Source organism: Leuciscus leuciscus (assembly GCF_965113295.1).
Source record: "Leuciscus leuciscus genome assembly, chromosome: 1".
NCBI classification, from domain to species: Eukaryota; Metazoa; Chordata; class Actinopteri; order Cypriniformes; family Leuciscidae; genus Leuciscus; species Leuciscus leuciscus.
In genome coordinates, this window is record NC_138725.1 from 70,795,047 (window position 1) to 70,808,217 (window position 13,171).

Here is a 13,171-nt window from a genome sequence, read left to right on the forward strand (position 1 = left end):
TAAACCTGACTGTCTGTTTAAAGTCCCCCTCTAAAGATCCTATCCTATCCTCTAGTCAATAATCGTATCCCTTAAAGCTCATCTTTGATCACCAAAATGACATATTTAAAAGGTTTATCCTGTGATTTTTTTTTTATTCATGTCTTAAAATAGCTTGAATGTAACTCGACACCCTTGCCTCATTAAGTATACGCAGTTCTATGAATATGCAAATTAGCCCCGTCTCCACCCATTCAACATTTAAAAGCTTGATTTTCACCACAAGGGGACTTTCAATTTTTTTATTTGCAACATGTATCAGACTCCCGGACTGTGAGGTGTGACGTCTGAGAATAACTAGCAACCAAATAATACAGCAACTTTGCGACCTTCAGTTAATCTGTTCATCTATAACACGTGAATGCAATGAGCCGCAATGACAAGATGTTTTATTGCTTGCTTGGTTTCTAATTCCACTCACAGTGAAATCTCATCCGCTCCACATAACCTGTATTTCACACGTCAAATATGCTAGTTCATAGTTAGCATAGTTGCTTTCAGTGTGTGGACAGATGAAGGAAACGTTATTGTGTCGCATCTGGTTAAGGCTGAGTTGGAGCATCCCGACATCTTTAATGCTAGCTGGTATTTTTTTGTTTCTCACTAATTGTCTTTCTAAACACCTCTCATTGTCCTCTAGATCTTTGATACGGAGCTCAGAGTGGAAGAAACGGAGGTGTGTTTTATTGACATCGCCTACGACGAGATACCAGAGCGCTACTACAAGGAGTCCGAGGTGAGATATTTCTTTAATAATCCACATAAATGCATAATCATTAAAGAAATTATAATAAATTCCCTCTAAAGTACCGTATGTGCTCCATCTTTCATATTCACATCCAATATTTTCCTCACTGACCTCTATGATTTATTCATTTGAGCTCGGTTGATATGGTATTTAGTGCTGATGGGATTTTGTTTTGAAGAAACAGGGGAGTGCTTCTCCCACATAGAAGAAAACAAAGGAGTGTGGGTTATTTTTAAGCCAATCCTGAATTATTAAAGAGGCCCTGTTGAGATCTCTACTGGATACACGTAAGACTCCGAGTCACCTCTCCACTGTACCGCCACAGTAACTCATTTTCACATTCTGTCTCTCTCCTCCTGCAGAGGTGAGCTTAAGACAGATGAGAGCAGTGCAGTGTTATCTTTCTCTGGCAGGAGCTTGCTGCTATCTGAGGATCCAGGCCAGCAGTGCTTCTGTTTGAAGAGGGAGGAAAAAAGCAGAGGTGGAATTAGATGTGGAAGGGAAAAGAACAGCTGCCATTCTGGGACTGACAAGCGTGATCACTCTCTAGTCCTCATTTAGACGAATAAAATCACTTGTGTCACGGAAAAACAACCTTAGCGTTACGTCCTGATGTGGCACAGTGCAACAACGCAAGAAATGTTAATCTTGTCAATGCTTATTTTGTTCAAAAAAAAAAAAAAATGCACGCCATTAAGGCGAGACACTACAGGTGAATAGGGTAAAAAATTTAACTAGCAGATATCACCATGAAACTTTCCCAGTTGATTACCTACATTAAGATGAGAAAAAAACGTATTACAAGTTTTCTGTAATTTAATGTTTAAATATGCAAATTAGGCAATATCTAATTAAATGTGCGCTAATTTGCATATATTTTAAAAAACGAAATCTGAGTATTGGATAAAGCCAGGTTAAAAAAATAATGTTTCATTGTGTTCACATATTAGATGGGAAAAAAATTACAGAGGGATTTATGGATTTATGTTATCCTGTAAATCAGAAAATACTGTCAATAGCCTTAAAAAAAATGTTTTGCCATGTTTTTTAGAATAAAATGTTATATAAATCAGGCTAGGAATAATATATTTACAAATCCCTCTGTAAATGTCTTCATAATATAGCTAGGTACAAGACTGTAAAGTTTGGTGTATATAGGTGCTACTGAAGTGGAGATTTCGGACTTGGAGTATGAGAGAAAAGTCATTTTGAGAAAACGGGCTTTAAAGATTTATCATCAGCCAATGAGATTGCGCATTCAGCCCTTTTACTTTCACGATTGGTTGCTGATAAAAAGGAAACGACCATATTTGGATCCGACAGGATTGTACAGGAGAGAGAGAGCTTTCCAGTGATGTGATGACAGGGAGCAGACAGCGATCGCGGAGCAACATGTTGATTAAGAACGCCAACTTTTGTTGAATTTATGAGAAATCTACAGATGCAAACAGACAAAGTGTAGTAAAATAAAGACCTAAATGTGTATTTCGGACTTTTTTTCACCACAGTCTGAAAGAAGACATGATATTGAAGACAAATATCCAAAAATCTCAAAATTGACCAGTAAAAAAAACCCGATGTGTCTCGCCTTAAAGGTATAGCGGAGGATCTTTCCAAATTTTAGATAAGACCCGCCCTCTCCACTTTTTGAAAAGTTTGATTGATTCACCAGAATGATTGACAATTAGGAGGACCAATAGTTTAGACTACCCACCAGGAAGTAAAACATCCTCCGCTATACCTTTAAGTGAACGATTTAAGATTGAATAAAAAAATAACATTGCGAAATATCACCAGCGCACTGGCACTGAACCAACTTAACATAACAAAAACTTAACATAACTTATTTTTTTCTGGCCGTCATATCTAAATATGAAAACAATTTAAAATACATTAATGAGGATGACCGACGTTAAATGACAGAAAATGTTACGTTTATGTGTTGGTTATGCATGGCCTAATTACCCTTAGGAAAATAGTATTTTGGGACAAAATATTACTATAGAAGGACTATAAGACTACTATAGAAATACTATAGCGGCTCGTATTCCTATAAGATTACTATAATATTTTGTCCCAAAATACTATAAGATTCCTATAGTACTTTTTCGTAAGGGTATGTCTCCCACCGAATCGGCTTCATTAGCCTAACACTTACGGTTTGCAAAGATACAATTATAAAATTACTGCAAACCTTTAATCTATCAATATTTATGTTCTATTATGCATTTTCCTTGTTATATGAATAACAGAAATTCATGAAATAATATATATGCAGACACACGGTAATAAGATATTTATTCAAATGTTGATTTTGAAATTAGTGAACATCACCATATGATTTGAAAAAATAAATAAATAAATAAATACAATTATAAATGAACATTTCTTAAGACAGTTAATCTTTTACATAGAATATCACAAAAATATTAACAACTTGTTTTTTCAACATCTTCAGTGAAAGTGCACACAGTGAACGTTTCAATGGCAAGAATAAAAACAATCTATGAATGTCCTACTACAGGCGGAAAGGTAGGCTACAAAAAAGATGTGCAAACTAGCAAGTGCACACATGAACTATAAAAAGTACTAAAATGGAAGTGGTGCCAAGATCTCAGTAATTAATCAGACACCACCATCTATTGTGTGTGCATTTGTGTATGAGACGTTTTTTTGTATTTTTTTCTTTTTATGAGAGAAGAGGCATTGATTTTGCCATTGACTGGCGCTAACGATTTCAGCAGCTTTCAGTCCATAATGGCGGACGCGCCTCCGCAGCGCCATCTACAGACTGTTACCCATAACACAACAGAGTTTCGCCTCTTGGGCTTCTATACTCTTTGACACCAGCAAACTGAACCGCATCTGGTTAGGACATGGTGTTATACTGACAGTTTGTGTAATGCACCCACAATGCATTGCAAGGTATAATTGTCATAGATGAGTTTTAAACGGAGTATGACTAAAGGTGTATTTTAGGGGGATAAGAAATGCCCCCCACGTTGATTCTCCCAGCAGTCCTGCAAAGACAAAAGACAGCAAAGCTCCCGCTCTGGGGAAGTTCCAGCTGGCATTTTTGTGCCCTTCAAGGACACTGCGGGAAGGGGACACTATGTGTTGGGTCGTTCCAAACAAAAGTGAGCAACCGAATCCTTTCACAAAGGTCCCTTTCCCTCCGCTGAAAGCCCAAAGTATACTTCCTTTTTAACACGTTATGCGTATAGTGTGAGTGATGCACATTTCATCAACAGCATAATGTGCATACTGTACACGTGATCATTTATGGAAGCTTGTTTCCGCCACAGAATAAAACATTTTAAAAGATAATGTGCGACTTTTTATCTCACAATTGCGAGTTTACATCTCGCAATCCTGACTTTATTTCTCACAATTGCGAAATATAAAGTCAGAATTGCGTAATATAGTTTTTTCTTGCAATTGTGAGTTTATATCTGTCAATTCTGAGAAAAGATGACAGAATTACGAGATATAAACTCAATAAACTCGAGATATAACAGGCAATTGTGTGTTATAAAGTCAGAACTGCATGATATAAAGTTGCAATTGTGTGTTATAAAGTCAGAACTGCACTTAAGTGATGCCCACAACCTTAGTGTAAACGAGTACAAAGACATTTTTATCAGTCATAACTTCTGGAGAGAAGTAGCGCAGACACTGAACAAGAATGAAACTTTCTAGTGCTATCAAATAGAGTTTACTTTGAAAGGCTACACATCTGGCTATACGCACACGCTAGCATTCACATCCAAACTGAAGTATACTTTAGGCTTACGTGCATTAGTCATGGTCAGTTGAAGGGATTATTTGTGCCGTTTATGCTGGGACAATTGTTTTTAACACTTTTTTTTTACACGGCATTAACAGCTCAGGTCATTGTTTCAAAAACAATTGTGTCCCATGAGAAAAAATGAAATAATTTTTCAAAACTGCCATTGACAAGAACAGTTGTCTCCAGGTGTAATAGACCTCCTTGACCATGATTCCAGGATTCTTGGCATTCTGGGTTTTTTTGTGAGATGATTTTGTTGTCTGTTAAAAGACAAAGTCTTGGCTAGGTTGGTAGGATGATCAACAGCTCGGTTTTCAACAGGTTAAGTTATTCAGGCAGAAATGACTGCCAAAAATGTGATAATACCAGATGATGATTTGTTGTAAGTGTGAAAGGAGGATAAATTAATTGATCATCATCTGCATAAGAATGATAGGGAAAAGCTCTGAGAGGTGATCATTTTGCCAAGTGATTTGGTGAAAAGGGGGAGTATAAATAGGCCAGGTACTGAACCCTGTGGGTAGTTGATGTGTAGAGTACTCACATCAAGTGCTCTGCCCTCTAGAGTGAGTAGAGCAAAGCAATGTTCACTTTTAAATGGATTTCGCTCTCTAATTCTGTATGCTAATATGCTTTTAGGTGTTCCATCAGCTAGAACTGGATGGCAGATACAGGCATTAAACACAATAATTCTTGGTAGAAATCAAATAAAATAAAAATGAAATACAGCATTTACAAATACAGAAAAAAACTAATACAAGGAAATCTTTACAGTAAAACAATATCTAAAAACAGTGATTTAACATTTGCAATTTAACTGTATAATGGGATTTCCAATTTTGACCCTGGACCACAATTGGACATGGACCAGTCACATGGGTCAATTTGAGATTTATACATCATCTGAAAGCTGAATACATAAGCTTTCCATTGGTGTATGGTTTGTTATGATAGGACAATATTTGGCAGAGATTCAACTATTTGAAAATCTGGATTCTGAAGGTGCAAAAAAATCTAAACATTGAGAAAATCTCCTTTAAAGTTGTCCATTTATGTTGGTGATTGTGCAGCATTCACTCACAAAAATACATGTTTTATATATTTACTGTAGGAAATGTACAAAATATCTTCATGGAACATGATCTTTACTTAATATCCTAATGATTTTGGGCATAAAAGAAAAATCGATAATTTTGGCCCATATAATGTATTGTTGGCTATTGCCACAAATATACCCGTGCGACATGTGACTGGTTTTGTGATCCAGGGTCACGATTGTCAGAGCCTTGGTTTAGTGTTTTGCATTGTTGGTATGTGCTGGTTCATTTCCCGATCTGGGTCCCACCTTTTCATTCCATCATCTCCTGTCTTCTTTCTATTCTGCTGTGAATGATAAGTCTCAAAAAGGTTAAAATGTTACATTCTAGTATAGTGCATTTAAAATTGGCTCTGTGACCATTTTCGATTTGTATTTCCACTTCAGGACCCAAGACACTTTAAATCCGAGAAGACAGCCCGGGGTTTGCTGCAGGAGGGATGGAGAGACACGCAGGACCCTGTCATGTGCTCCTATAAGCTAGTGACCGTGAAGTTCGAGGTGTGGGGACTTCAGACACGTGTGGAACAGTTTGTGCACAAGGTCACTTCCACCCTTCCACATGCATATCCTTCCAACCTTGCAGTTGCTCACACTGCAGATCACTCAGATCTATAGATAGATCTGTCCATCTGGCTGTGCTTACAATAATATTGCATGGACAAATTCCTGAATCATCATCTTTTTCGTTGTTTTGGAACAACAACCAATCAGATTTTAGGGTTAGGATTAGTCATCTTTCCGCTGGAGCTAGGGCTTTAACTACATTACTGTTAACCTTTAAAGGACAAGTTCGGTATTTTACACTTAAAGCCCTGTTTACAGATAGTTTCTGATGACGGTTAAGATTAAATTTTGGACACATGCTGCTGTCCCGAGAATTTTAGGTTTCTTTCGCTCCTTTGTTGCAAAGAGTTTCACGTCTTTGTAAACGAAAGTTTAATGCGTTTTAGGAAAGATTGTTCCAGTGCACATATGCAGCCATTCTGGAGGTGGGGGGGAAAGTGAAAGAAACCTAAAATTCTCGGGACAGCAGCATGTGTCCAAATTTCAATCTTAACCGTTCTATTTCATCAGAAACGATCTGTAAACAGGGCTTTAAGTGTAAAATACCGAACTTGTCCTTTAATTTTTTCTCTGATGTTAGTGCTAGATTAGGGTTATTGTTAGAATTGGGGTTAGGGAAGAATTGGAGTGTTTTTTTGTCCGTTTGTTTATTTTGACAGAATGAATTCTCCATGACCAACAAGAGATCCAGGAACTTGTCCTACTTTGCAAAATACTTAGCAAAATCACAATCACCATATATTTTAAAGGGTAACTGTCGGCAAAATGCAACCTAGGGTCTTTTTGTTAATCTATCCGAGGCAAACTTTCGTTTAAAAGCATAATTACAATGGAAACGGCGCTTTTAAGTTTGACCGTAGTTTCGTTTTCGGTCAAATTGCCTTGTGAATTGGAGTGCTTGGGGCACGACTATGATCGCATCAAAAATCGCTATTTCTAAAACACTAAGAAGGCTCGACACAACATGAAACTTTGCTCAAATTATCACCAGGGGCTCTACACATGAACTCCAGTATTGAGAACATTGTTTGTGTACACTTGTGAACGACTCACTGTAGCTGTTGTTGTTTCCGTCCGCCGGCATTTTGACAGTCAAAAATAGTCGATCTCCGAATGTGAATGAACTGACTCTGAATTTTAGTATTGCTTCTTATATGAGGATCCTTTTTCAAATACAAGGTCAATATTGATTTTCACAAACGACAAAACAACAAATTATCTGTGAATTTGTATGGAACTAAGCTTAAGGAGCTTTCCATCTTTACTCTCCTCCCTGTGACGTTGCATTCGGAGATCGACTATTTTTGACTGACAAAATGCCGGCGGACGGAAACAACAACAGCTACAGTGAGTTGTTCAAAACCTTTCTTTTTAGTAAACTCTGTGTACACAAACAATGTTGTCAATGCTGGAGTTCATGTGTAGAGCCCCTGGTGATACTTCCAGCAAAGTTTCATGTTGTGTCGAGCCTTCTTCGTGTTTTAAGAATAGGGATTTTTGATGCTATCCTAGAAGTGCCCCAAGCACTCCCATTCAAAAGGCAATTTGACCGAAAAACGAAAGTATGGTCAAACTTAAAAGTGCCGTTTCCATTCTAATTATGCGTTTAAACGAAAGTTCGCCTCGGGTAGATTAACAAAAAGAACCTAGGTTGCATTTTGGCGAGAGTTACCCTTTAACCTGTCTTTCTCTAGGTGGTGAGGGATGTGCTGTTGCTGGGCCATAGACAGGCTTTCGCCTGGGTTGACGAGTGGATTGGTAAGTTTGACCATTGACCAACCAGTCATCTAATCATGCTTGCTGTTTAATCCTCTCTTTACATTCATGGTGGTTTCTTTTGTGTTGACTGTCCCAGAGTCATGACTAACAAACCTCACAGACGCAGAAGGATGTCGTGATCCATAGCTCACAACCGTGTTTAGTCTTGCATGAGTCACTTCAAGAACAAATGGACAGTAAAGAGAAGTTTCACTCATCGAAGACCTTGACCAAACTGATTAGATGACACCTCTTTAAACAAATTCAGTCATGAACACTGAAAGTGTTCAGATTACAAGACATAGAAAGCAAAGCCGCTCTCTCCACAAAAAAAAAGGAGACAGCGAGAGGGAGGGAGGCAGGGTTTCTTTTGTCTCTTTCAAGCTTATTGCGTTCTCAGTGAGAACTTAAAAGTGTGTGTCATGGAGATCGCTGCGGGTAGTTAGTTGGTTGAATTAGAGCAGAGGTGACCATTAACCAATCCTGCTTTTGGAGGGCCACCTTCCTGCAGAGGTTAGCTTTAGCCCTAAGCAAGTACATGAACCTGAACCAGATCAATCAAGGTCTTCAGGATCACTAAAAACTTCTAGTCAGATAGGTTGGAGCTTAAAGGGATACTCCACTTACCCACTTTTTTTGGAAATAGGCTCATTTTACAACTCCCCCAGAGTTAAACAGTTGAGTTTTACCGTTTTCTAATCCATTCAGCCGATCTCCGGGTCTGGCAGTACCACTTTTAGCATAGCATAGATCATTGAATCGGACAGGACCATTAGCATCTCTCTCAAAAAAATGACCAAAGAGTTTCGATATTTTTCCTATTTAAAACTTGACTCTTCTGTAGTTACATCGTGTACTAAGACCGACGGAAAATGAAAAGTTGCGATTTTCTAGGCTGATATGGCTAGGAACTATACTCTCATTCCTGCGTAATAATCAAGAAACTTTGCTGCCGTACCATGAGTCCAGCAGGCGTAATGATATGACGCAGCACCAGAAAATAGTCCCCAGCTCGGTAACTTCCAACGTGACCGGGACTAAGTTTGTCTAACCTATTAGACCTATTTTCAGTCGCTGCGTCATATCATTACGCCTGCTGGACTCATGGTACGGCAGCAAAGTTTCTTGATTATTACGCAGGAATGAGAGTATAGTTCCAAGCAATATCAGCCATGATGTAACTACAGAAGAGTCAAGTTTTAAATAAGAAAAATATCGAAACTCTTTGGTCATTTTTTTGAGAGAGATGCTAATGGTCCTGTCCGATTCAATGATCTATGCTAAGCTATGCTAAAAGTGGTACCGCCAGACCCGGAGATCGGCTGAATGGATTCGAAAACGTTAAAACTCAACTCTTTAACTCTGGGGGAGTTGTAAAATGAGCCTATTTCCAAAAAAAAGTGGAGTATCCCTTTAACTGTAGGAAGCAGGCCCTCCAGGAAAAGGAACGAACACCCCTGAATTAAAGGTACCCATTAGTCAGGATTTGTTGGCTAATGGTCTTGAAAGGAAGACTATTATAAATAGTAGGCAAACAACAGCCTGTAGAAACGTATAAAGATGACATGACATATGTTACTGTAGCTTGTTAATGGAAACCTTGTGAACATCATATTATGGAATTTGATTTCATATTAGATATGTTTAGTCCAGGGTTGTCAAACTCCGCTTCTGGAGGACCATACTGTAGTACTGCAGAGTTTAGCTTCAACCCCAATAAAACACACCTGATCCAGCTAATCAAGTTCTTCAGGGTTACTTGAAAACTACAGGTAGGTATGTTGGAGCTTCTAAAGGAGTTGAGTTAGACACATCTGGGGCCAGTTGCATAAACATAGCCATTATATTAAGACTGTCTTAAGAACTAGTGCGAACAACTAGCAGTTAGTTGGGGGTAATCAGTCTTACTTTTTCGCCTTTCAATTTAGACCAGTCTATGTTTTTATGTAACTGACTTGAAAAAGATATGAACCGTCTTAAAGAACTAACTTGTAAGACTAGTCTTAGCAGTTCATGCAACCGGGTTTAGTGCAATACATATTCCATTTGATTGAGGAGACTTTGCCTCCATGTTTAAGATGTCCACTACACACCACTAATTGAACTTTCTTTGCTTGGGTGTTTAAAGACATGACAATGGAGGAAGTGAGAGAATATGAGCGAGCCACTCAGGAGGCCACCAATAAGAAGCTGGGCACCTTTCCCCCAGCCATCTCCATCAGCCAGACGCCCCTGCCAGCCTGCGCTCGCAGCGGGCCGTCCAGCGCTCCCTCCACACCCCTCTCCACTGAAGCTCCAGACTTCCTATCTGTGCCCAAGGACAGACCGAGGAAGAAGTCAGCTCCGGAGACCCTGACTCTTCCCGACCCAGCACGAAGAGACTCTGCCTTCCGCCTTCCCAGTCTCTTTTCCTGGGGTTCCAGCCACCCGCAACCTCAGTAGACCACAGTTCTGGCCTTAGTTTATGAAAACACACCCCGGTAATGTGTTTGTTTGACACAACGTGAATCAATCTCTCTTTAAATACTTAAGGTTTCCCAAACACACACACACACACACACACACACACACACACACACACATATATGCACAGAGTGGCTTTTTAACCAGTGCAACCTCATATTTTACACTGGGAGTTAATTTACAATAGGCCAAAAAGTGCATTCTGATTTACAAAAACTACAGATCACTGTTAAAATATCTCAGGAGTTGTCCCATTGATAGACAGAGCTGAATCTTTTACTTTTTTTTTCTTTTTTTCAGTTTCCTTCCTGCTGAGCCATTTCTTTCTTTCCCTACATATGTTGAATATGGAGAGGATTTGTAGCCACTGTTGTTTTTGCTGTAGTGGTGTATTTAATGGTATATTCTGCTCGGTTAATACTCTCATGTTAACGTCACGTGACTTTTTATCCTCAGGCTTCGGAATTTCTCACTAAACTAAATGTGTTTGACATGTACTGTAAATATCTCATTTATAAGAATGTAGGGGTCAATTTGATAGTGGTTTCACTATGCTCTTGTCTTTAACTTTGATCTGTCCCATTCCCATGGACTCCAAGTGATACCAACTTTACTGACCCGGCCCTTTCGCTCGGTCCGTTGTTTAACAATACGAACTGGAACTCGTCTGTACATACTGTAGTTTATCTTCATAATATATTTGTTAGATTGAGGAGCATCTGCCATGTAACTGAGTATCCTGTTCCACATTATACTGTATGCTATTGGTTTGGATTTCTGTGATGCATTACCCATGAATATGAATGAAAACGAAGTCCTCAGAGAATGCTTGATAAGTAGATTGTTGTATAATCTTTGAGCTCTAAGGAATGTTTGCTGCTGCTGGCCAATGTATACTTTGTAAATTGGAAAGCTCTTGTACTCTTGCTGGTTTCCCCGCATATCTGTTCTTTTAAACTTAAACACTCTTTTCTAAAGGATTCACAAATGCATTTGCCAAATCTTGGGAAATCATGCTTTTGATGTCAACTGCCAATGTGAAATTAAAGCATTTGCTACAGTATCTGTTGGGAACTCTACTTCATTCCAGTTGCAATGTCTTTGCGGTGTGTGGATATCCTAAAGTTACAACCCTGTGCAAAATGGTGGCCTTCTAAATAAAAGAGCCAATTGCTGATTGGTAAAGTAATCTGTCGTTAGAAGCTCCAGTAGTGGACTCGTCCAGTGTTCTGCATTAGCTGGTCTAGCCTGAAAAATACGCTTTTTTTAACGATATTTGAGCATAATAAACCACATTTATGAGACCGCTTTGGAGAATTTGAAGTTTCCCAATTTAAAAAGATAGGAGCTGCACTTGCATGACTGAATTAGCTGCATCAGTCACTAAACTGCCGTTTATAAATCCTTTCCCGTGGCCTTATTGGATAGTAAAGTTCAATCTTATGCACACTTCAGAATCTCATCGGAAGAAGTAAGTCATCTGGGTACTTTTTGCCTTCTGTTTTAGGAGTACTGTGAATTCGACATACTACTATGTCACATACTGTTTTTCACCTACTATACAGTAGGGTAGTATGCGATTTCAGATGCAGCCTTTGCTTTTACCCTTATTCTACAGGCCATTTTGAAATAAAGGGATACTCCACTTTTTTTGGAAATAGGCAAATTTACCTGAAAATAGTCCCCGGCTCGGTAGACTATAGGGTCGACTATTTTCAGGCGCTGCGTCATCTCATTACGCCTGCTGGACTCATGGTACAGCAGCAAAGTTTCTTGATTATTACGCAGGAATGAGAGTATAGTTGCTAGCCATATCAGCCTAGAAAATCGCAACTTTTCATTTTCCGTCGGTCTTAGTGCACGATGTAACTACAGAAGAGTCAAGTTTTAAATAGGAAAAATATCGAAACTCTTTGGTCATTTTTTTTGAGAGAGATGCTAATGGTCCTGTCCGATTCAATGATCTATGCTAAGCTATGCTAAAAGTGGTACCGCCAGACCCGGAGATCGGCTGAATGGATTCGAAAACGGTAAAACTCAACTGTTTAACTCTGGGGGAGTTGTAAAATGAGCCTATTTCCAAAAAAAGTGGAGTATCCCTTTAAGACATGTCAGCCTGATGCCTGTTATTTTTAAAGCATTAACAAATTTGATCAAGTGTGCGTTATTCTTTAACAGGAAGCAAAGAAAAGGAATATTAATCTCTTCAAACTATATTTTTTAAGATTAAACTTCCCTTTAAATGACTGAAATACTATTTAGTTGCATAACCATTGTTTTTGGGTATCTAAACGGGTATTTCAGCCCAGGATGAGCAAACTACATTCCATAGTTCCTGTAAATTTTGGGGTTTTGCTTCAGAAACGGCCACTCCATCAATCCTTTTTGTCTGGAACCAAGATGTTGCTCACGTACTCGTGCGTTTATGATTGTTGTCTTGTTGAAAGACCCATTTCAGGGGCATTTCCTTTTCGGCATAGGGCAACATAATCTCCAAGCATTTTGATGTATTCAAACTGATCCATGATCAACGGCGTATGAAAAACATCCCCGTACCATAGTTTTTGCGCCACCATGCTTCATTGTCTTCACAGTGTACTAATATGGCTTGAATTCAGTACCCGGGGGTCGCCTGACGTCCTGTCAATGATCACTTGACCCGAAAAGAAAAATGTTACTCTCTAATGTTACGGCATTTGGGCCAATCGAT

The 13,171-nt window shown here is 38.9% G+C and overlaps 1 protein-coding gene across 1 annotated transcript in view; it reads left to right on the plus strand.

Annotated features, from left to right (window-relative positions):
• pitpnc1a (phosphatidylinositol transfer protein cytoplasmic 1a) overlaps positions 1-11,524 on the plus strand; it is a 107,799-nt gene extending 96,275 nt beyond the window's left edge. Inside the window, exons 6-9 of the mRNA XM_082188043.1 lie at positions 680-775; positions 6,061-6,216; positions 7,935-7,998; positions 10,127-11,524. Of these exons, the coding sequence (XP_082044169.1) occupies positions 680-775; positions 6,061-6,216; positions 7,935-7,998; positions 10,127-10,440 (630 nt within the window). The 3' untranslated portion in view covers positions 10,441-11,524. The remainder of the gene's footprint in view (positions 1-679; positions 776-6,060; positions 6,217-7,934; positions 7,999-10,126) is intronic.
• The last annotated feature ends 1,647 nt before the right edge of the window (positions 11,525-13,171 follow it).